The 25,859-nt window shown below is 36.4% G+C and overlaps 1 protein-coding gene across 1 annotated transcript in view; it reads right to left on the reverse strand.

Annotated features, from left to right (window-relative positions):
- LRPPRC (leucine rich pentatricopeptide repeat containing) overlaps positions 1-25,859 on the reverse strand; it is a 103,227-nt gene that overhangs the window by 21,246 nt on the left and 56,122 nt on the right. Inside the window, exons 24-29 of the mRNA XM_044263618.1 lie at positions 19,759-19,883; positions 19,180-19,286; positions 9,043-9,111; positions 8,127-8,217; positions 3,118-3,260; positions 2,874-2,982 (exon numbers count right to left, since the gene is read on the reverse strand). Coding sequence (XP_044119553.1) covers positions 2,874-2,982; positions 3,118-3,260; positions 8,127-8,217; positions 9,043-9,111; positions 19,180-19,286; positions 19,759-19,883 — 644 coding nt within the window. The remainder of the gene's footprint in view (positions 1-2,873; positions 2,983-3,117; positions 3,261-8,126; positions 8,218-9,042; positions 9,112-19,179; positions 19,287-19,758; positions 19,884-25,859) is intronic.

Raw genomic sequence — 25,859 nt, forward strand, 5'->3', positions numbered from 1 at the left:
ACGATCATGTACGACCTTCGGTGGGTATAAAGCTCAATATAAGAAAATACAATACATGGAACTAGGAGTGAGCAGGATATTAATGCTCTGAAGAACATTCTGAGCTACTTCAGAGGTTTCTGAACAAGCAGATGTTATATCTGTATTCCAAGGTTAGGGCAGTTTGCAAGAGCCCTTCAATTAAACTGAAGTGACAATGTCAGAAACTTACTCTTTCATGCTAAACTCAGAGAAAACTAGAGAGAAAAGGTATGGCATTAATATCTGCATCTTCACCAAGGAGAACAGATAAAATCTATCATTAAGTCGACAATGTTCCCTTTTAAGGAAGCTGAGAAGTCAAATGCAGTGCAATTGTCTACTCCCCAACCATAATTGTTTGCTCAATGAAAATATACAGGAAGTACGATTAGAATATTTAAGATTAACAAAATAATCGGGAAATCTTACTAGTTGTTTTCTCAAGTTGTAGTTTAAAGATTAGAGAGAGAGAGCATGCGCGTGGGCACGCACACGTGAGCAAGGGGAGGGGCAGACAGAGAGGAAGCAGACTCCCCAATGAGTGTGGAGCCAACACATGGCTTGACCTGAGATCCCACAATCTGTGAGATCACAACCTGAGCTGAAATCCAGAGTCAGACGCTTAACCAATGAGCCACAGGTGCCCCTAAAATTAGAGTCTTTGTATGAAATTGCTATGGTTCTGTTTATTATTCTCTATTAGTTAGAAAAAAGAAAGAAAGAAAGAGGCAATCACTGTAATGCCCCAAACTCATTTGCCACAGGTTTCTGGTGAGAAAGTCAGTAAGTATACTAAACTATCAGAAATTCAATAAAGTACTAATGTTAGCAATCAATTTTCAAAGTATTCATGTTTTGCTAGGCATTCAAATCCTGGAATATACAAAAAACTAGAAACTCTGAAGAACAGGATAAAACCAGTTAAATAAATATAAATTATATATTAAAGCTAGAATAGGGGTATGTTTATAATAACAAACATTGCATTATATTTATTTAGTTAACTGATTTTTACTTAAATGAAAATAATTTTTAAAAAGGTGACATATGAAGGGGTACTAGAGTCTTCCAGCAGTTAACTATACACTAATTTTATACTCCTTTCGATCTAATTAAAATTCCACTATGACTATGACCCATAGTCATAATTTTGTATTTAGGTTTAACATATATATGACATATGAAGGGGTACTAGAGTCTTCCAGCAGTTAACTATACACTAATTTTATACTCCTTTCGATCTAATTAAAATTCCACTATGACTATGACCCATAGTCATAATTTTGTATTTAGGTTTAACATATATATATGGTGAAGACTCAAGGATGTATACACTGAATATGCCACAAAGGAAAATGACCCAAAGGATAAAGTCACTATTCATGATTGAGAAAATATAAGAGCTTAGCTTATTCTTTCCTCATATACTTCATGTTAGTGTCACAAAATTCTAATTAAGTCAAGAAATTATGAGGTTCTGTAAATTTCTAAACTGATTCTTTTCTACTGAACAGAGTTCAAAACTGTCAATATTAAAATGAAAAAAAAAATCTGCTGCATATTGGTTAAAGTATCATAAAGCATACTTGAAAATCCACACAGTATCAAAGGAATTAAAGATGATGCTAGCATGCTATGGAGAAAAATTAACCAAAGTGAAGGATACAATAGAAGGATATGATTTTGAAAGAGTACAATGAAGTCTAAATAGAAATGTCTATCATGTAATAGGCAAGCTGATACCAGAGGGTCCAAGATGGTCATAAAAATTTTAAAGCAGTCATAGTAGTGGTAGGGATGCCACTTCAGGAAAGTCTACCACGAGAGAAAAGGAAGTGCAAGACACAGACCTCATGTCCTGCCTCCAACCCTGAAATAGTGCTTGATCACTTCAACATACACAAGAACAGTGCTTAATTGCCCTAATCATTTTCTGCTTTCAAATAAAAGCAAAATACATAATAAATACATCTGCCAAAAAACACTCATGATCATGCTATTTTCAAAGTATACTTTTTAATAAAATGTATGCCTATTTTAGTTCTTATTATAAGAGATTTCAAATGTACAGAAAAATATAAAGAGTAGTATAATGGACCCTTCCATATGCCCATCACCTACATCAAACAACTATTACCATTTTGCCATTCTTGCTTTATCTTTGTCCCTTATTGCTTAGCTATTTTAAAATATATTATAGATAATCTTGATTTTTTTCCATCTTTCAGTACTTCAGTAAGATCTCAAAAGTTAAGGACACTGTCTGATAAATCTTAACACCACTATTGTATCTAATAAAAATAAGGCTGGCTGAGTCAGAAGAGCATGAAACTCCTGATCTCAGGGTCATGAGTTAAAGCCCCGTGTTGGGTACAAAGATTACTAAAAAAAATTATAAACTAAAAAAAACCAAAACAAACAAACAAACAAACAAACAAACAAAAAAAAACAAAACCCCAGAGAGAGAGAAATAGTTCCTGAATATTATCTACTACTCAGTTGATGTTTCCCAACTAACCCAAAATGTGTTTGTTAATTTAAACTTTTTTTTTTTTTTAAGATTCTACTCATTCATTTGACAGACAGAGATCACAAGCAGGCAGAGAGAGAGGAGGAAACAGGCTCCCCGCTGAGCAGAGCCTGATGCGGGGCTCAATCCCAGGACCCTGAGATCATGACCAGAGCCGAAGGCAGAGGCCTTAACCCACTGAGCCACCCCGGCGCCCCACATTAAAGAACCAAAGAAAATAATTAATACATGTAAGTTCCATCTCCGTCCTAGAGCACTACTAATTTGTTAGAAGGACTTAGATCCCCTGTTGCTATTAGAAGACCCCAGCATACAGATTTACCTTTGCTTCTCTTTCGTTGGCAGGCATTCAACAGATCTTTCTGGAAATTACTTTCTGTATGTGAGGGTGATGAAAAATTCAGGGAGTGATTTTCATCTTCATACCACAGCTGGAAGAAAGAAGTATTCAGTTAAACAAAACCTTGTATACAGAGTTATCTTTTTAGAATGAAACTGGGCTAATTATGCCCTACAGTTATACTGACAACAAAACCTGTTAGGTTTAAAGTTAAAAAAAAAATTACCTCAGGTACGTCAAACGGAACCTCTTGATTACTGTTTCTAAGGATTTCTGCTAATAATCTTAATGTCTTTGCACGTGGAATAATATTTTCTTCTTGCATTTTATTCCACACAGCATCAGCTTTTTGCCAGTCACCATTTACTTCTGCAAAATTTTGAATAAGCAGAAATTGATGAACATACTAAGTCCAATTCTTAAAAATGTTTAGAATATTTTCCCTATTTAATGTTAAAGTAAGCATTATTCCAAATATTGCCTCCAGGGAAAGGAACATGATGATTGTGGACCCAAGGCAAAAAGACTTCCTTCTGTATGTCTTTTGAGTTTTCAACAATGGAAATTCCTTACCTAATAAAAAACAACAACCCCCATCCCATTTTACTACACACTTTGATGTGAATAAAAAGTCTGTCTTTCTAAGGTAACCTGAGAAACCCACTGCTGAAATCAGAATCAGAAATAGGTAACAATTCAACTATGCCTGTGAGATTTTGGAAAGATAATGTGTACGTGTATATAGTATAATACACAGCTGGAGGTCTAAAGTGATTCAAAGTGCACAAATGTATGATTTTCTTCAAAAGTGTCAAATCAACAAATCCCTTTCACTTAGTAGAATAGGGAGAATTCAGTCTCTTCTGCTGACTTGAAGAATGTCTATGACATTGTGTGATAGATTTTTTTTTATCCCACTAATGCCATCAGACTAAGTATTATAGGGCAAGGAAACAGGCAGACTCCTTCACATTGAAAAACTGAGTTCCTGTTATGTGTAACCTAATCTTCACAAATAGCAAAAACTTAATAATCAAGACTTAATTTTTAAACATTCTAACAGGTTTTGAAAAGAGAAACGGTCAAGTCATTTAATATAATAAACTTACGCTTGTGAAAAACCAGACCAAAATATTAAAAATATCATGACACTAATTAAGTTCAATGAAAGTATTACACACAAAGAAATACTATTTTAACTGTGTTTTTTGAAATTTTCATATATGAATAATGAGTATCTTCATTCTGTATAGTCAACTCTAGGAAGGGGGTTGTTTCAGAGCACAAATGTTCCAAAAAACATACGTAAATATGTTTCTCAAAAATAGCAAAATATGAAAGAGATGGGATTTTCCTAGATTCCCCCACACCTGTCCAACTGAAAAGCTACATTTTTTTTGGTAACCAATGACTCCTTGAAGTAAAAAACTCAAAAGAACAAAAACAAAACACACTCATGCTCCATCAGAAACCTACAACAAGGGGCGCCTGGGCGGCTCAGTTATTAAGCATCTGCCTTCAGTTCAGGTCATGATCCCAGGGTCCTAGAATTGAGCCCCACATCAGGGGGAGTCTGCTTCTCCCTCCCCAACTCCCCCTGCTTATATTCCCTCTCTCGCTGTCTCTCTATCAAATAAATAAATAAAATCTTAAAAAAAAAAAAAAAAAAGAAACCTACAACAAAGAAAAAGGTAATAGTAAGAAAATTTCCCCAGGTCATACACAGATTGTAATGATTTTGTACATACTTTGGTAATAAAAGCAGTCCCATATAAAACCCTTAAATTTACAATCTCTTTTCCCAAAACAAGACTCTTATAAGCTAACTATGCTTTTCCTTCATTAAAATGTTCTCATGTAATATAAAATTCAAAAGTAACTTCTCAAGTATATGAGTATATAAAACTAACTGGACTAAACAAATGAAAAACAAAACCCCAAGTTCCAGTATCTTTAATTCTATAGAAGAGAAAAGGTGGAACATTCTGTCCCCTGCCAAAAGGTATACCTGTGGATTGTGGAAGACATAGTTAGGAAAGGTTTCCAAGAACTGGTAACAGCACCACTAAGGTGGTTTTTACAGAGATTCATTTTTAAGATAACATGAACACTGAAGAGAAGATGGATGGAAGATGGACAACTCTGTCTTCAACTACAGGAACTCTATGAAAGTAATTTTCTTCTTCTAAAAAAGGCACACATATATGAAAGCTTCCACTTTAGGAGGACAAAGATATTACAGAGATACAGGTTTAATTAAAATGGACTAGCAACTTAAAAAAGAAAAAAAATCTCAAAGTGCCTGGGTGGCTCAGTCAGTTAAGTGTCTGCCTTTGGCTCAAGTCATGATCCCAAGGTCCTGGGACAGTGCCCTCTCCCCCCATGCCCAATACTCTCTTTCTCTCAAATGAATAAATAAAATCTTAAAAAAAAAAAAAAAAAGAGAGAGAGAGAAAGAATGAGCTCATTAAAAAGTTCAACCAGGCCAAACATTTTCTCAGGTATTCACAATCCAAAATACAGATTTTTCAAGTATAATAGGACCACATTTCATATATTATCCCATATCACATGTTCCTTTTCAAATAAAATTGAGTCCATAGTGCTTTAATAAGTTATTTAACTTGTTCAAATAAGTGGTCCAAGGGGAAAACGGAAAGAAGGGGCCACAAAGGAGAGGTTGGCTGAGAAAGGGGAGGATCAGGGTTATCACAACCACATTATCAACTTACAGCACCACAAAGGCATGAAGTATACAACCTGGGTTATAAAGTATACTTCATGATAATAATTCCTGACTTCCAGCCTTACAAGAGGCCACCCTCACCTTACAGGTATCTTCAGACTACTGGCTAAAATACAGAGCAAAAAAACTGAAGAAGGTGTCCAATACAGCCAAGAAAGGGGATGAAGGAGAAATAAATGGAAATAAACCTCAAAGACTATTTATTCCTAAATGAAATTTTAAGATGAACCTACAGGTTGTTTTCTTTTCTTTCTTTTTAAAGAAAGCATCAGCAAAAGGTCATCTATATAGAAAAAAGAGGTTTGTGAGGTGGCTCCCTCCACCTTCCCTGGACTACCCCTGCTCCTCGTACATCCTTCCAGTTTTTTTTTTTTTTCACTCCATATTCTTAATCTTGGTTATAGGCCTAACTGCACAAAGCACTACCCTATCTGCTGCATCCTCCCCAATATCTAGCATAGTTAGGGATTATGGTCCTCTGTGGGGACTACTTTAACTGCTAAGACTCATTTGGATACATTCAGGGTTTTTCTTTTTTTCTGAAGTTGGTATAAAATTAGAATTTAAGCATGAAATAGTTCCTCAAAATAAAGGGATGGGGAAGGGTAAGAATTAGCACTTGAATAAATACAGGTTATAACCCACCAAGTAAGGACTACACGCCTAAAACCTAAGTTTGCTAATTGCATATATTCAATAACAACCCCAGTATTGTGTGCCAGAATTTGACCATTAAACCAAAGAACTGAATTTGAAGAATTTTAAGAGTTTTAAAAATTACATAGCGAAGTGTGCATTTCAATGCAACCAACAACTGAAATATAAATTTTACAGCAAGTCTTATTTACACATTAACATAGAAGATAACTTTTTTTTCTTAAAGATTTTATTTATTTGACAGAGAAAACACAAGCAGGCAGAGCGGCAGGCAGAGGGAGAGGGAGAAGCAGACTCCCCGCCGAGCAGAGAGCCCCGATTTAGGACTCAATCGCAGGACCCTGGGATCATGACCTGAGCCAAAGGCAGATGCTTAACTGACTGAGTTGCCCAGGTGTCCCAAAGATAAAGCTTCTAATGATAATAAATACAAATTCAAAAAGACAAATGAATTAAGTTATTCACTGCTGTCTATGTTTGGTGAAGGTAAATTTCCCATGAGAAAAACAAAATAATCTGGATCAAATGTCTGGGGGAGTGGAAGGATGAAGGGATGAAGAGAGGGCGGGGCAAGAGGGAGAAAGGAAGGAAGGAAGGAAGGAAGGAAGGTAGGTTAGTTACTGACTTGTCTAAGAGTTGCTCTTCTCCATCCAAATACCCTAAAACAGACTGCAAAGTTCCCAGATGTATAAACTGGAACTGACATACACTGTTTGGTAATAAAGATCAAATGTTTCGGAACGCAAATACAAATCCAGCCTAAGGAAACAATTATGGGCGTGAACAAAGATTAAGGCACAAAGATAGCTAATACAGCACTGTTTTATAATGTGTAAAAATGAATTTCTAGTCACGTGTCTAGCATAAGGAGATTGGCTGGATAAATTCTAGTACAGCCATGCAACATAGTCATTTATAGGTAAGAAAATGTTTATAATATAAATTCAGTCAAAACTATATTAGAATATAATCACATTTTTAAAAACTGTTTAGCAATGAGTCTGTGTATCAATATGCATTTTTCTGGAAAAAGATTTTTTTTTTTTGAAGATTTTATTTATTCATTTGACAGAGAGATACAACAAGAGAGGGAATAAGAGCAGGGGCAAAGGAAGAGGGAGAAGCAGACACTCTGCCAAGCAGGGAGCCTGATGTGGGGCTCGATCCCAGGATCCCAGGATCCCAGGATCATGACCTAAGCTGAAGGTAGAGCATAATGACTGAGCCACCCAGGCACGCCTGGAAAAAGATCTTATATACATGAATGAACATGGTAGTGATTATGTGATTTATAGGAGTGACTGATAAGTTTACCAGAGGACTTAAATAAAAAGAAAAAAATTAGGGGCGCCTGGGTGCTCAGTGGGTTAAAACCTCTGCCTCAGCTCAGGTCATGATCTCAGGGCCCTGGGATCCAGCCCTGCATCTCTCTGCTCAGTGGGGAACCTGCTTCCCCCTCTCCCTTTGCCTGCCTCTCTGCCTACTTGTGATCTCTCTCTCTGTCAAATAAATAAATTAAATCCTTAAAAAAGAAAGAAAGAAAAAAAATTGGTCTCTCCTCGGAAAGTTCTATTAAATTCTGTGGCCCTTATGAAGATTTTTCTCACCTTTTCATTACTGCAGAAGACTGTCAGAAATTATGAAACTTGTCTGGTGTCTAGTGATACAATATAACAATTTGTGATAAAATTCAATCTGACCTCTACTTAAAACTCTGTTGAAGACCACACATTTGACAATCACTAGACCTTCCCGATATTCCTTTCTTGCACCTGCCTTCAACAGAATAAATATCTGAAGATGAAAACATGACGAACAGTCAGATTACTTACTATACAATTTTAGTAGACTGTAGTACAGCTGGTCTCTATCACATTCAAACAACTTCTGTGTCAGCTCCACTAATTTTTCTAGAACTTCAACCTTAAAAATAAGATTAACAGATGGATCTAGAATGTGTAAAGGACATATTTTATAGCTGACAAATCTCAGTTTAATAATCCTTCCACCAAGCTTTACCCAAAGGGCAGATTAACTTCACTTCCAAAGTTCAAGAGCCGAGCACACCAATGTGAATGGACTTACTGCCACTGAAGTGAACACTTACAAATGGTTAAAATGATAAATTTTATATTATATATGTAGTTTACCACAATTAAAAATGACCTTTTTTTAAGCTAAAAAGCTGAAAGGACTCTGTAGTCAAGAACAAAACATGAACAATCATCTGGCTGAGGAAACCTCATGAAGATACATTCTGAGAATTCAAAGATACTGGTGGAAGAAGATCCAGTGAATACACTCTTCAGTAATAAGAACACTCCTACACCCAAGTGTTATACTCCTCTTCCCCTGTGGCTTCCACTTGGCGGGATATGAAAAGATATCTGCACTGGAGGAGACGTAAAGTAGAAATTCCACTGGGCTCCCCTAAGTGACTCCTCTGGTCACTGAGGACTGAAGCAGATTTAAATTGCAAAAGAAACAAGGTTAACCTGCTCAAGCCAACAACTTAGGATAAAGCAGGCTAAAATCTTCAGGGCCCAAATTAAAAATTTTAGGGATTCTACTGCACCTCAGGAACAAGAATTAAGCTACTGCTTATTTGGAAAACCACCAAAGATAATGCTGCTTCCATTAATAATGCTCTATGTCCCCAAATCCCCGAATGCTCATATGACATGTAGGAAGGACACTTGCTTTCTACTCACAGTTTTAGGTGGTCGAGACCAGAAATTAAACACAAACCTGATTACTTGAAATACATCTTTCACAAAACCACTGAAGTCTTGTAGATCGAGCTCTAATGCCTGGAGTCTATAAAATAAAATCATCAGAGAACGTGTGAGGTAAGGCTCAGCTAAATGTGAATTTTCCCTCAAAGACAACAGTTTTCATCTAATCCATTGCCTCCTTCCTAAACAAATATAAAAAAAGAAACCTATAACTTAATACCAGTTACCAAAGACTTTTAGGATTAAAACAGAGCATAAATAGGAACCTATATTTAACCAGTATCTAGAATATTTGGGTTATGTCAAAATGTTGCTTTGCAGGTCAATTTTCATTCAACAGATCTTTAAGCATTAAGATGGCTAAACTTTCTTTACTATACAAAGGAACCTTGACTCAGTGTACTAAATCAACTCTAAAAGATGTCAAATTAAACACACACACACACACACACACACACACTTCAGAGATCCCAATGGATTCAGGAAGCAAAAATTAATGTACACATACTTATGAACCATCATCACAACAAGAAACCAATGGCTTTCACTTTTAAAAGTATTGTGACGGCCACAAATGTTTGCTTATTATCTAAAACTAAATGTGTAGAGAGCGAGGTCCTTAAGCAAGCTAAGTACTTAAAATTAGTTCATAGTCTTAGTTTATTTCAATTACTGAGATATAGGTTATATCCTCAATCAGAAATTACTAGGGTTTAGTCAATAACTCTGGTGGCAAAGCAGTTCTTTTTAAATTTTGGATATTGGAATAAAAGGCAAACTAATTCACACATAATTCCAAGGATTTGTCACTCTAACTACAATATTCTCATCAAGTGTAAGAGGGTTTCCCCATTAAATAGTACATTTCAATCACAGCATTATGATAAGAAAACTACATACTCATTAGCCCTGGCTGCTCCAGCCTAGAGGAGGTACCTCCACTGATTTCTCTGCTCAGCTTTGTTGACTAAACCACGGATCCCTCAAATCTGATCTCTTATTTAGAAGTCCTCATGATTTTTTATTCCTTCAAGTAATACTGTACAATGTTAAATTAAGAACTGAAGCAGACAGTAACATCTCAGAGCTCTGGTAGGATGACAGAGAAACAGGTACAGCAGAAGTTGTAAAAGTATTCTCATTCTGACTGTGCAAGTATACGCATTCTGGGATAGAAGAAAGAAATGTTGAATAGATCAACTGCTGAAATATATTCTCAAATACATTAATATTTACATCTCCACACAATTTCTACCCAAGGATTTTCTCACATTACCTCTTTGATTTCATAGGCATTAGTCTGAAAATGAAACCAATAAAAATGAAACCAAATGAAATCAAATGTATATAAAAAGCCCTTCCAAAAATACTAGACTGTCCTCTTTAGAAGAAGTCAAAATCCAAGGCATACACTCACTTATAGCTTCAACTAACTGCTGATGCAAAACCAATGATCTTAATAGCACAACTTTTATGTCTGTAAACGCTTCCTTTTGGTGGCTGATTAATCTGCTTGTCACGAGCAGGACAGCTGACTTATACAGCAGATAGTCCTAGGTTTCATTTTGAAATTGAGAACTGTTTTCACATTGTAAATCTCAATCATCAAAAGAACATCTAGGTCAGATTAACTAAATCTCCTAGGCTTCTGTAATAGTCTACATTTCTGGCTTATCTCTTAACAGCTTACTGAATTTTAAACACAAGTTGAAAGCAAAAATAGAAAATATAATAAAACTATGGAGAAGAATAGAATTCTAATTGGGATGTTATATATAATTTATCAAAAACCAATTAATCAAAACAGTTTAATTAAAACAATGAACTTACCTAACTTTTTCTGGTTTTGCTACATACAGTCTAATTAATGGACACTGAGAATAAATTAATTACTCTAATAAAACATCTGGCAAGTTTGTTTCCACCGAGGTTACTGTATAAAATATTCTTTGTGAAGTTCCAATTTAGCACCAGGTTCACTTGTATAAGAATAACAGAAATGCAAAATACAAAATTATTTCTATTTGTTACATTACTCTGATGTAAATTTGTTGTTACCATAATAGGCTTCAATATATACTAGCAAAAAGACCTATCAAGTAATTATTATCTTTAAAGTGGAAAGAAATGAAGATTCTTCAGAAAGAAAAACCACCTTAAATTTGACCCAAACAGAAGTTTTTATTTTTCCTGCTGTTAGTGTTAGAAACGTGAAATGGAAAACAAATGAACAACTATCCCAGCCTCATATCCTCTATTCAACATAGCGGGAAAAAAATCAAGTGCATGAGAGGTAGTGGACAAGTAAAAACAAGAACCCAACTATTTATCTTTATAGCTAGAATAGCAAGGGAAGAAAAAAGTATCATGGAACTTGTTAAATCTTTCAATTATCTGTCCTTTTCTCTAAAATCTTCAGAGATGGGGTGACTGGGTGGTGCAGTAGGTTAAGTGTCCAACTCTTGGTTTCAGTTCGGGTTGTGATCTCAGGGTCAGGAGATCAAGCCCCACATCAGGCTTCACTTAGCATGGAGTCCGCTTGAGACTCTCTCTCCCCACCTGTGACCCTCCCACTACGTGTGCATGCTCTTTCTCTCAGATAAAAGGACATCTTAAAAAAAAATCTTTGGAGATAGACTTAAAGACCATGTCTAGAATAAGGAGGAAAATATGATTGAGCAAACATGACCCACTTAACCACAAGTTACCGGAGATATTAATAAGTAAACTAACTCATGGGTATGAACTGACATGAGAACTGACATCTCTTGAAATTTGGGAGGTCAGGAGAAAAATATCTCTAAAACTCCTTCTGTATCTATAAGATCCATTCTGGCTTATTAAAGAAGGCAAATTAAGATGAAACCTTGCATGTGATCTAGCAAAGAACAAAGGTAAAAGCCACAAAGACTGGGAGATCACTATAATCCAAACTTTTGGTCCTAAACACAAAACCATAAAAAGAAGAGTTTTGCCCCTGAGTCGACTCTGGCTACCATATGATGGAAGGGTAACAGCAGATAAGAGGAGAAAAAAAAAAAATCAAGAAAGAATAATTCTGAAAAAGGGTAAGTTCTTTTGGTGGTTCAGATACTGAGGGGTCAGGGGATCATGGAGATTATACTGCGATATACATACAAATGCATCAAACCAAAACACTGCATACCTTAAACTTGCACAAAGCTATAACTTATCTCAATTTTTTTTTTAAGGATTTTATTTATTTGAGAAAGAGACAATGAGAGAGAGCATGAGTGAGGAGAAGGTCAGAGGGAGAAGCAGACTCCCCGTGGAGCTGGGAGCCAGATGCGGGACTCGATCTGAGAACTCCGGGATCATGACCTGAGCTGAAGGCAGTCATCCAACCAACTGAGCCACCCAGGCGTCCCACTTATCTCAATTTTTAAAAAAGATTTTATTTATTTGAAATAGAAAGTGCACATAGTATATGCCCGTACAAGTGGGGTGAAGGGCAGAGGGAAGAAGATACCCTGCTGAGCAGAGAGCCCAATGCTGGGCTTAATGCCAGGACCCCAGGATCCCGACTCAAGCTGAAGGCAGGTGCTTAATTGACTGAGTCACCCAGGCACCTCCATCTTATCTCAATTTTAAAAAGACAGCGAGATCACAGAGGTAAGAATGAAGAACAAAAAGAAAAAAAATCAGGACCCAATTTCAAATTCCATGACTACCACTAACTAAACAAACTCCATGCTAACACTCTGAACTAAAAGCTTCCTGCTTTAATTCCTTCTCAAGAGTTGTTTTGTGAGCCTCATATAAAAATGTACATGAAAATTATTTGAAAGTGTTAAAGTATAACTAATATTACTTATATTGTTTAGCTTGTAATCTAAATTTGAACCTCAAAGGAAAAGGCTGAAATGAGAAATGCTAACCAAATTTAAAGCAGACTCTTTTGTGTTTCAACCTGGAAAACTCAGCAGCCCCTGGCACATGGCAGGCATGAAGTTTGTGATCACTGAACTGCTCAAAGGGATAAGAATAAACATAAGTATTTCTTTACAGAAAACTTTAGTGTAGTTATTTAACATTTCAAATAATAATTTAACTTTTCTCATACTTGTATGTAACACCCCTCCCTGGACTTAATGTCCTGTCTTAAAACAGAAAATGAAGTACCCAAACAATATTAATTTATTAAATGACCTTACAATACTTCCATCCTGGGAGGTGACTTAAGTACCTTAAAAAATACTTGACTAATGGGGCACCTGGGTGGCTCAGTCTTAGTTAAGCATCTGCCTTCAGCTCAGGTCATGATTCCAGAGTCCTGGGATCAAGACCTGCATTGGGCTCCCTGCTTAGCAGGAAGCCTGCTTCTCCCTCTCCCACTCCGTCTGCTTGTATCCTCTCTCTCGTCGTCTCTCTCTGTGTCAAATAAATAAATAAAATCTTAAAAAAAAAAATACCTGACTGAAAAAATAAAGTCCTGGGGCGCCTGGGTGGCTCAGTGGGTTGAGCCTCTGCCTTTGGCTCGGGTCATGATCCCAGGGTCCTGGGATGCAGCCCCGCATCGGGCTCTCTGCTGAGCAGGGAGCCTGCTTCCCCCTCTCTCTCTGCCTGCCTCTCTGCCTGCTTGTGATCTCTGTCGAATAAATAAATAAAATCTTTAAAAAAAAAAAAAAAGTACTTTCTTAGTGAGAAAATAACCATCTTAATATATGCCAACAAACTGGACAACCAAGAAGAAACAGATAAATTCCTAGAAACATTTAACTTTCCAAAACTGAATCAGGAAGAAATAAAAAATTTGAAAAGATCAGTTGCTAGCAATGAAACTAAATCAGTAATCAAAGTACTCTCAACAAAGAAAAGTTCAGGACCAGCTTTACAGATGAATTCTACCACACATTTAAAGAGGAATGAACACCTATTCTTCTCAAACTATACAATAAATAGAAGAGAAAGGAAGACTTCCAAGTTCATTCTATGAGACCAGAATTACCATGATTAAGGGGGAAAAAAAAATGAATGAGTGAAAGGAAAAAAGAAAAGAAAAAAGAAAAGATCATCTTATTTTATCGTAATTTCTAGCAGAAGAGCATGGGAGGCCTGGGCTTTAGACCAAATCTGCTATGATGACCACAGAAGAGGTATCACCTATAAGGATAGAACAAAATTTCTGTCTTTATGCATCAGGGGCTTTAACAGTAATGCATTTCACTTACTTCTAAGAAATAATCTTAAGTAAATAATCTGAAAACCAAATTTACCTATACCTATAGATTAAGATGTGCATTATGATGATTTCTTTTAAAAGCAAAAAATTTTCTCAGAAGACAAAAGGGCAAATGAACTTTAGTTCACTTACACTATGGAGTGACATGGTCATTAAAAATAATGATCAGAAGAGTTCTTAATTACACATGCGTGGAATGTAGAAACAGTGATGTGGAATAAAACTCTGGTTCTATGGTTCTATTGATAAACATAATCAATTTACTTCAATTATGTACAAAAGAAATATGTGTTAACTAAAGGACAGAAAAACCACAGAAATGACTAGCTGAGTAATGGGATTAACAGTGCATCTTCATACTTGGCCTATTTTGAAAAGGAATCATATGTAAATTTTATTTGAATCTATTCACAGGGGAAAAAGTCATATCGATCATCATCACTGGTACAACACAGACTACAAAATACTGACTGGTATTATTAGATAGGTTTGTAAAAATAATTTGTGAACATTTCCCCAAGTTCATTCCAGAATGTGCCAGAAGAACATTGAGAGGATCTAGGGATAGTTACCCTGCAGATGAGACTGCAGGAGACTAAAGAGTTGACTTCAATACAGGAAAGACTGTCGCACAGAAGGAAGGGAATAAAAGTTAACCCTTACTATTTAATAATGGACCAAACACTCTTTTGAGTGTTATCTGTAAGAGCCCTAAGAGACAACACAAAGACAAAAGATGGAAGCACTTTCCTGCCTCAGGGCCTTTGCACAGGGAGTTCCCTCTACCTGAAATGCTTTTGCCTCCACTCCGTGTGGCTGGCCCCCATGGCATCCTTTAGTTCCTATCCTTTAGTATCTTATTCCTCAGAAAGACAGAGTCTGCGGTATATCCTTCTACAGCAATTACTGCATTATATAGATTCATTTTTAAAGATCTTTCTCTAGGACGAACATCTTTCTCAAGATGTCATTGATATTATTTATTATTGGGACACATAGATGGTTCAGTTGGTTAGGCGTGTGCCTTCGGCTCAAGTCTCGATCCCAGGATTCTGGGATCAAGCCCTATGTCGGGTTCCCTGCTCAGTGGGGAGTCGGCTTCTCCCTCTGCCCCTCCCACCACTCATGCTCTCTTCTCTCTCTCACTCTGACATAAATACATAAAATCTTTTAAAGAAAGTATTTATTATTGATATGACGAAGGGAGAGAGGGAAGAAAGACAGGGAGGGAAAGAAGAAAGGAGAAAAGAAGGGAATAAGGGAGACAGGGTAAGCTGGTCAAACAGGATGGACCTCAAGGGCACTATGCCAAGTGAAATATGTGAGGCAGAGAAAGACAGAGTATGATCTCACAAATATGTCGACTCTAAAACAATCGAACTTCTAGAATGGTGTTTGCCAGGGGCTCAGGAGAAATGGGGAGATATTGGTCAAAGGGTACAAACTTCCCTTGTAAGATGAACAGGTTTTGGGGACCTAATGTAGTGCATGGTGACTGTAGTTAACAATACTACAGGGACGGCTGGCCTAACAGAGTTGTGTATGACTCTTGATCTCAGGGTCTGGAGTCTGAGCCCCATACTGGGTACAAAGATTACTTAAATAAATAAAACTTTTTAAAAAATGTTTTTAATAAAAAAGAGAAACAATACTGTATATCTATATATGTTTGTGTATAATCTATATATGTTTATGTATATATACACCTGTATCTAGCTACATTTTTTTTAAGTAGGCACCAAGCCCAGTATGGAGCCCAATGGAGGGTTTAAACTCCTGATCCTAAAATCAAGACCTGAACTGAAATCAAGAGTCGGACACTTAGTGGGGCACTAACACAGTAAATCTTAAAATGTTCTCATCACAAAAAAGAAACTGTAATTATGTGCAGTGACAGAGGTGTTAACTAACGCTACTGTGGTAATCATTTTGTAAAATGTAATTAACCAAATTAACATGCCGTACACCTTGAACAGACACAATGTTACATGCTAATTATATATTAATAAAGCTGGGGAAAAAGAATTTTTTAGAGATTTCCCCTTTCCACCTTTTTGCTTGACCTCTAATACGTGTTAACAGCTTCATCAAATTCTCGGATGTTGAAGAATACCATATGCATCAACCCCTCACCTCATGCTGCATTTCCTCCAGAAAGTCTTGCCTAATTTCCTTCACTGGGAGTAAGTTCCATCCTTGAACTCTCAGAAGTATTCATACTTTTCTTATGGCAGTTAATACTTTTCAGTCTCAAATCACAATTATTCTCACACATTAATCTCACATTCAAGGAGCGGCACATTAGCTCTTAATAAATCTTCGTCTGATTCTCTCTTACTCTCCTTCTTTTGGAAGAACACACTTTTTCTGAGTGTAAGAATTTATATGCTCATTATAGAAAATGCAGGAAACATAGAAAAGTATAAAACAGAATAGCAGCTGTTAAGTCCACTCTCCTGTAATAATCCATGTATGGAAATAAAATGTACTGTATATAATACATGATATGTGTACACCAGTTCATTTAAAAAACAACATGAATCCTATTACACATTGAATTCTGCCTCTTCTTTCTTCATTTTTTTTTTTTTCTTCTTTCTTCATTTAATGTGAACATTTTTATGACTGGCTTATCTTCTCTCCCACAGTGCTTGAACTACAAAGAAGCTTCACTGTATACTTTGCTTTGGAAACTTAACCCTAGCAAATCTACCCATTGATAAGACACTAACGCATTTTGGGGAATGATTAAAAAAAAATATTGTTCAGTATTTATAATACTCTTTCACACGCTGATACAGTCACAATTTATTATTTTCTATCACTTTCTATATTCTCAATAATCCTTAGAACACTATAAGAGAAAATTCCAGGTCTTGAATTTTAGTAGTGAAAAAAAGCAAGTTCCCATTTTAATTCAAACCCAGCTAATCATTAAAAAAAAAAAAAAAGAAACTAGAAATGTGCTTCGGAATATTCCCATGTTTCACACACCTGCTGTCCTACCCTAAAATACCACAGGGGTTCTGTAAAGCCATTCTTTATCCTTTAAGCAATTTTGTACACATCCACTATGAAAATTCTGTCATCAGTAGACAGCATCCCTAAATGATTACACTCAATGATGCTGCATTTGGCAAAGCTTTAAAGTAATTAAGAGGCAGTTTTCTCTTGTCTATTCATGTGACAACATGTACCTTTATGCTAAACATCATACTGTGAATTAAGTGGGGTAAAGCAGATAACGCAATCCCTACTTTTAAGGGGCAAAGAGAATTAATATTATTGATTACTACCATAATCCAGAAACATGCAAGCTGCTTTACATACATTATGTGATTGAATCTTAAAGATACTATACTCCCTTTCATAGAAGAGGAAGCTTAAGAAGGTTTAGTAACTGTCCATTACCACACTAGCAAGTAGATGGCAAAAGGAGAACTCTTATGATTTTGGCTCTTCTATTATGTCTTGATTATTACGTAAAGAGACACACGAGTTCCTATGATAGAGCCTCTCAGTCACTACTATCTGAATACCTGAGCTTCATTTTCCCTCTGATCAGTGCCCTGCTAATACTGATACCAGGCACACAGAGCAGCAGAACTCAAAAGGCAGACAGCTTCCTGCATTTTCAGATATACCAGGCATTTTTTTAAAAGATTTATTTGAGAGAGACAATCAGCTGGGGAGGGTCAGAGGGAGAAGCAGACTCCCTGCTGAGCAGGGAGCCTGATGTGGGGCTGGATCCTGGGACTCCAGGATCATGACCTGAGCTGAAGGCAGACACTTAACCATCTGAGTCACCCAGGTGCCCCCACCAGGCACTGTTAATGAAAGAATTTATACTATTTTCTAGAAAATACAAGTGAACCACTTGAGCTACCGAAGAATCTGCCCAAAATAGCATGTCCCACTTCCCTCTGACAGAAGGACAGATTGAGTTGTAAGACAAACTAAGAACATTCTGAATCAATTGCAGTCTTCCCTTTCCATACTTTTCTCTTCTTTGAAAAATATCAAGACAAACTATAATTTTCAGGGTTGTATGCCTCCATTTTCAACTTCATGATAAGCAGTCATCAATATACAAATAAGAAGGCCAAACACCACCCTGTGTCCCATCTGCCACGGGAACTTTTGGGAAAAGACATGGAGTCATGGCAACGTATGATCTGACAGAAACAGGATTACTGATTTTATTTATTTCACATTAAGTAATTTTTCTTAAGGTAATGGGTCTATCCTCTGTGGAATGTTTTATTTAGAGGAAACAGAACTGTTTAATAGTGAAGTTAATTGTAATTTGGACAGACTTTATAGTTGCCCTTTGACTTACCAATTTCAGTAAGCAAAATTTCAATCAAGCCTAGATAAAATACACTAATCCTAAATAGGCCAGGTTTGTCACCTACCATTTCCCATAAGCTGCTTACCATAGTTTAAAAAAAAAGAAAGGGAGAAGAAGAGGAAGAAATTTTAAATTAAATGCCAAACAGTTGCAGACAGCACTTGTTTGGCTGATTAACTTGTAGACAAGCATTACAAATAAATCTGAGCATGGTCTGCAGCAAATTAAATTCCACCGCTTTTAAGAACAAAGAATTCCTTGGCAAAGAGGATTAGCAACTTTACACCCAGGAATGTCAGTTTAATTTAATTGTTCCACAATCCAAGATTTAATATGCAAATATCATTCTGATACATAACAGTGAATTTAACAAAGTGAGGAAACAAATTCAATATACAACCAGGCTGCCTTTTCTGAGCTGTAATTATATACAATAAAGAAGCTGGCCGAGCAACTCCCCCCAGCCCCCATTATTGAGACTGAATTCTATTAACATGAATCAGAACAACTGTAATTAAAGGTTAAAAATTTTAAACATATTCCAATTAAGAGTATAAACAGCTGTACAATTAGAATACTGTAGTTAAAAACCATACCTCAATGATCTTCTTGGCCTCTTTGTAATTTCCTGTTTGTAGGAAGGCAAAGAAGAGATCATACAGCATCGTCATTTCACCTTGTTCTTGGCTCACAAAGTTCATCGCTAGAGAGTAGAAGAAAAAAATATACAAAGAAACAAATTATCACTTGAAGTTATGGACAAAGAAAACTTTAAAACAAACATTTACAATAACTTGAAAACTAGCACTGTATCAACCAATTTTCCATCACATTCCTTACCTGACAGCATACATTTACAACAGTAAGTACCTAAGACTAGCTTCAAAGAAAACTGGTGAGGATAAGTGGGAACAACTCCTCAGAAAAGGCAGATCACCAAGAAGCAGAGCAAAAAATAACAGAGAGGCAAGTATGCAAAATGAATAGTTATTAAAATCAAGGATATTGACAACACTGAAAATCTAGCTGATACTGTCCTTTTTATTTTAGAAGAATAACAAAGTTCCCCTGGATGTGCTTCCCTTCCTGTTAAATTTTCTCTTCACAGCAATTCATTGAGATTAAATAAGCAAGAGGGGAAAACCAACCACAGCAAGATATTGGAGGTGACCAACCTTTCTGAATTAGATCAGTCTCGCCCTTCTCTATCAGTTTACATAAGATATCATGAATCCTTGGTAATACTTTATATTTTTCATAGCAATCGATGGCGACTTCCAGAGCAGCACCTAAGTCATCCCTTGGAAACATCAAAATATGAACAATGAATAAAATATATCTAGATCCACAACGACGAGCAGTCAAAATGTATCCATTTGAGCTTTAAAAAAGGCAAAATGGAATAAGAGAGAAACAATCCTTATATAGTATAAATAAATGTTCTGAGTACAGACATCAGTAAGTTACTTTCTCTATTTTCTCTCCTTCACCTTTCATTATTTCATTTGCAAAATAGCAGTCTTTTTATTTTTATTTTAAGTTGGGCATGGAGCCTAACATGGGGTTTGAACTCCTGACTCTGAGATCAAGACCTGAGTTAAGATCAAGAATCAGATACTTACCCAGGCACCTCTCTATAGCACTCTTTTTAAAAAAGTACAAATAAATGAAGGGATACTCTGAGATTATTATAAATAAAATCTGATTTCAGGGCACCTGGGTGGCTCAGTCGTTAAGCGTCTGCTTTTGGCTCAGGGTCATGATCCCAGGGTTCTGGGACAGAGCTTGGCAGGGCTCCCTGCTCTGCGGGGAGCCTGCTTCTCCCTTTCCCACTCCCCCACTCCCACTTGTGCTCCCTCTCTCGCTGAGTGTCTCTCTCTCTGTCAAATAAATAAAATTTAATAAATAATAAATAATAAAATCTGATTTCAGGGGCGCCAGGGTGGCTCAGTCGGTTGGGGGTCTAACTCAGTTTCAGCTCAGGTCATGATCTCAGGGTCCTGGGATGGAGCCCCCACACCAGGATCCACACTCAGCAGGGAGTCCGCCTGTCCCTCTGCACCCCCCATGCTCACACACCCATGTCCTCACTTCCACTCTTTAAATACATAAATAAATAAATGAATTCTTTTTTTAAAAAAATCTGATTTCATCCATTAAGTTGCCATAAAAATACATTATTTCTAAAAACAAGGACTACTATCAAATATTTTTTCTAACTACTTATATGTATTTACTATCCTCAAAAATTCTAGATTTAGGAAACATTAAGAAATATCTATCAGCAGTTACCAAGGAATTTTCAAGTATTTACAACTCTATCATCCTATTTTTAGTACTGCCACCTCTCCAGACAGGAGAAGGAGAAAATCACTTCAGGATTCATATATACAGAAACTTATTGTGGCTAAAAACTCAGACATTCTTAAGATCAGTGAATTCTAGGAGAACCCTCATTTGAAGGCAAGCTTTTAAAAATTATTTCCAGGGGCACCTGGCTGGCTCAGTCAATGGAGCATGAGACTCTTGATTTAAGGGTTGTGAGTCTGAGCCCCATGTTGAGATTACTTAAAAATAAAATCTTTAAAAGAAAAAACTATTTCCTGTTGTAAAGTCAAGTTTCTCTTCTGTGGTAACAAACAAAAAAATTATCTTTCGATATTTTCATTAAGTCAGAATTTCTTAAGAGAGTGGAAATGCATTCTTTTGAGTCCCCAAAAACCACTTTTAAGGATCCTTTAAAAGGAAAATGACAGTATGAAAAATATGTAAGACTTTGGAAAAACTGTAGAAATTATGTGATCCAATTCTACATGCCACCCTCCTTTATTTTTAAACAGATGAGGAAATTAAGGCATGTAAAGACTGAATGATTTGGCCCAAGGTTACTAGGGTAAACAGAGGAAGGCACTGCCTTCCCACTTCCCACTTTACGTTGACTACGTCTACTCGCACTTTATGCTCCAGTGAAAACACTGCTGCCTGTTTAACCTAATAAGGTGGTGCAATGTGGAATAAGAAATTTAAAATTTTTGAAAAGAAAGTATGAAATATAGAGAGATATGTGGTTAGTGACAGTTCTTGACAGGCTCCGTGGAGAAAACACCTTTCTCTCACATGCCATAGTTTTCAAAAGGAGGAAAGCATTTTTAAAATTTCTGCTGAAGCCCTAACATTTTGGTCCATTATACAAATGTTATGTTGCCCGAGACTGAATTACTATTTTATCTAGATTAAGATTTTAAGCTGTACTGAAAGGAAAATACCAGGAAGAGGTGTTAATTTTATTGCAATAATACTGACACAGTGAAAGCCAGCCGATCCTGCCAGAGCTCTCTACCTTATCCCCTTCCCAAGCCCTGTTTACAGTGCATCTTCCGGCACCCCACAGAGTCATTTGAATTTTTGTCATTTGGGGTGAAGACTAAATTACAGGTTAATTTCAAAACCGCAAGTAGATGTTGCAGGCTAGATTACTGTCATACAAGAGAAATGCTACAGTAGCTACCACATATGATATAAACCTTTATATAATCAGTATTTCCCCTTTGCTTCAGACACAGGTTCAGTTATTAGCCTTCTACAATTCCATTTAATGAAAAACTACTAAGATGTTTTCAAGAGAACTAACACATACTGATTTTTTTTTTTTAATGATCCACTTTTTCAGATCAATTCCCAAACTAGAACAGTGTGTCTCAACTGTATTTCCCCTACATTAGGTCAAAGCTATCAATAAATGAATGAATAATTGTTCTGTCAATCAAAGAGACATGTTAATAGCCTTTGGTCTCCAAATACATGCTTCTGAAGATTATACATCCTCAGAACAACAACAGAAACGACAAGAATAGCAAAATGGAAATAATTCATATATTTGTTAGTGATTTTAAATACCACTGTCACTGCTCTCAGGTTGCCAACAAAATGAGTTAGAAATCTATAATGAAACATTTCATATAAGTGGACTGATGACAGAAATGAACTGCGGAACTGGGGAGGAAAAAAAAAAGAAATGAACCGTTCTTCTCACAATCCCTATCATTTACATTCCGACTCGTGCTTGGATCACATCATATTAAAAAGAGATAAAAATGTTCATCTCTCATATAATATGATGTCATCATTAATCTTTCCTACTAAAGCTTAAAAACCTGGGTGATAAAAATGAAAAACATGATAAAGTATCTAAAATTGACACTGCTACAAAAACAGTTATATACTCACAGGACTTTTGAATCTCAATCCCACTTATTAAGTCCTGGCTCGGCTGTAGCCATGTGATAAATTTCCAGAAGTGGTAATGAAAAGCAGATTATCACAATGGCTGAACTCAAGGAACCTGTGGGTTCCCTCCCAGTTCGAATTCTCTGATTAGAGAGGTTCTATGAATTGGAGCTTATGAGATTTCAACTCAAATGTATCACACTGGCAGAGAAAATCATCACGCTAAAGTACCATTTCTTCTAGGCAAGATGAAGTCAGCAAGAACAGCAAAATATCCAAAGGAAAAAAGTGGATACTGCTTTATACCTGAGATGTGGGACATAACTTTACCACTCTGTGTACTTCTAGGTACTGTGTTCTAAGATGATTCTGAGACTTCCTTGGTATACTTTAATAAACTACAGTAGATTTAAAACCCTACTCTAAAAAAACAGTAATGTTTTGAAGAAATCTTATTGGTAACATTAATTCTGGATGCAAAACAACTTGTGGTTCTATGCTTACTTCAGTATGTATTCATAATTCTGAAAGCTTTATATACAAACGTGTTACAAATTTTTAAGCCCATTCCTGATAAAAATTTAGCCTCTGCTTTCACACACTTCAAATAATGCTAAAGGAAAGCCAACTCTGTAACATTCTTGTATCTCTTAAAAAAAAAAAAAAAAAAAGGCAAACCCACTACAACTTTTTCAATTAGATCCTCCTCAAAATACTTCAATGAAGTACATAAAATAAACTTCATGAATGAAACTGTATGTCAGATTTTAAAAAATCTGATTGATGCAAATTAATATAAGCTTTATCAAAATTCTGTAAGTCCATGAAAGAACAGGAAAAAGAAAGATTCTATAATTCTAAATTTTAAGAACAAATATATACCAGAGGCTGAGTCTAGTAGGTAATTAGAACAGTTAAAAGAGAGTTTTATTTATTGGGGTGCCTGGGTGGCTCAGTTGGTTAAGTGTCTGACTCGTTTTTTTTTTTTTTAAGATTTTATTTATTTATTTCACAGACAAGAGATCAAAAATAGGCAGAGAGGCAGGTAGAGACAGAGGGGGAAGCAGGCTCCCCACCAAGCAGAGAGCCGGATGTGGGGCTCGATCCCTGGACCCTGGGATCATGACCTGAGCCAAAGGCAGAGGCTTTAACCCACTGAGCCACCCAGGCGCCCCCCGACTCAGTTTTTAACTCAGGTCATACTCTCAGGGTTATGAGATCAAGATCCGCATCAGGATCTACGCTCAGCAGAGTCTGCTTGAGATTCTCTCCTCTCCCTCTACCCGGACCTATGTGCACATGGCTCGCACTCTCTCAAATAAATCTTTTAAAAAAAGATTTACTACTAAGAGTTTTACTTATTAACTTGGATGGACTTGGCCCATATTAAAATATACTCTAGACTCTCCAACTCACTTTTTTAAGGGCACATGACCCAATACTCCACACTACAAACTGTAACTTTGCATTATTTCATGGAGGAACTTCTAAAACTGTAAGCTTTTGAAGCCCATATGGCAAATCTGATACCACCTTTAGTTTTACTCAGTATTAGTGGAATTAAAGTATGCTCTACTGTCACTGACAAAAAAACAAATACTCGATATACATTCATATGAGGCATCCACTGATCATAAAAATATCTACACAACGATACCAGGAAACAAAGCTCTCCTAAGTCAAATTCCTCACCATTCCTAACTGTAAAAATTGTAAATGCATCTCACACAGTCCTGTACTGTTAGAACAAGAATGACTAGTGGCAACTATCTATATTCACCTATAAGCTTCCAACTTAATCTCTTTATAGTAACTTACTTTCCAATGCAGAGAGGATACTTACTTTAAACCACCAAAAAAAAAAAAAAAAAGACAAATATTAATTTTTTTAAAAGATTTTATTTATTTATTTGACAGAGAGAAATCACAAGTAGGCAGAGAGGCAGGCAGAGAGAGAGAGAGAGGGAAGCAGGCTCCCTGCTGAGCAGAGAGCCCGATGCAGGACTCGATCCCAGGACCCCGAGATCATGACCTGAGCCGAAGGCAGCGGCTTAACCCACTGAGCCACCCAGGCGCCCCGACAAATATTAATTTTTAATTGGAATAAAGTGCTTCAACATTATGCATAAAGTGTTAGTGAAGTGGCAATTTACCTAAAGGGATTACTGACTTGAAAAGCTCTCAAAATCTGAAATCAGTAGAGAAAAGGGGAGTTTATGGGAGGAAAAAGTTTAAAACAAGGCAAAAAAACACTTCAACACTCTAAAAACAAACTATTCTATAAATCTTAAGCAATTGTTCAGTGTAGAGAGAAATCAATTCAAGAGAAACCAGCATCTTCGTAAAAATTATTGTTAAGAGAACCAGCCTTTGAAAGAGCTAAATGTTTTTTTTTCCTGTTCATCATCTATAAATGAGGAATCTTCAAGGAGACTGGTGTTGCAATTACAACTAATCCTCCCCAAAAAATTAACTGTGTTGAAGGCTTTGTAATTTCCCTAGGTACAATTTAGCTGTCACTTACTTTAAAATTTACTCAAACATGCGTTCCGAACAGCACTAACTTCACATGTCAAGTGCTTTCCAGCCAATTGAGTCTAAACTGGAAGTCGGTGTTAAACAACTGAATGATTAGACAAGATAGCTCATTTCCCTGCTCTTTTGTTCAGAATAAAATGCCACATTTACATTATCAGGCTCAACAGGATTTTCTGACAGAGGCAGAAAAAAACCCTACTGAACACTGTCCGTACTAAGCACATGAAGCCTGTCATTTACCAATCATCCTTCAAAAAGCAATAGCCATGAATGTAACTTAATTACGACCCAATGATCCTTGACGAAAAATCATCTTATCACTGTCCTGTCCCCCTAGGGCAAATGAACCACTTTTGTCCTTTGGCACTGATGATGCTAAATTCTTAATTGCAATAATGGAGTAAAAGAGCCAAACCTCCTTAATTTCCTTTCAGCACATAAAGAGTTTTACTCTTCAAGGCAAGCATTCCCATAAATAATAAAAGTATCCAGTACAAATGAAGATGCTAAA

This window comes from Neovison vison, chromosome 8, assembly GCF_020171115.1.
Source record: "Neovison vison isolate M4711 chromosome 8, ASM_NN_V1, whole genome shotgun sequence".
Classification (NCBI taxonomy): Eukaryota; Metazoa; Chordata; class Mammalia; order Carnivora; family Mustelidae; genus Neogale; species Neogale vison.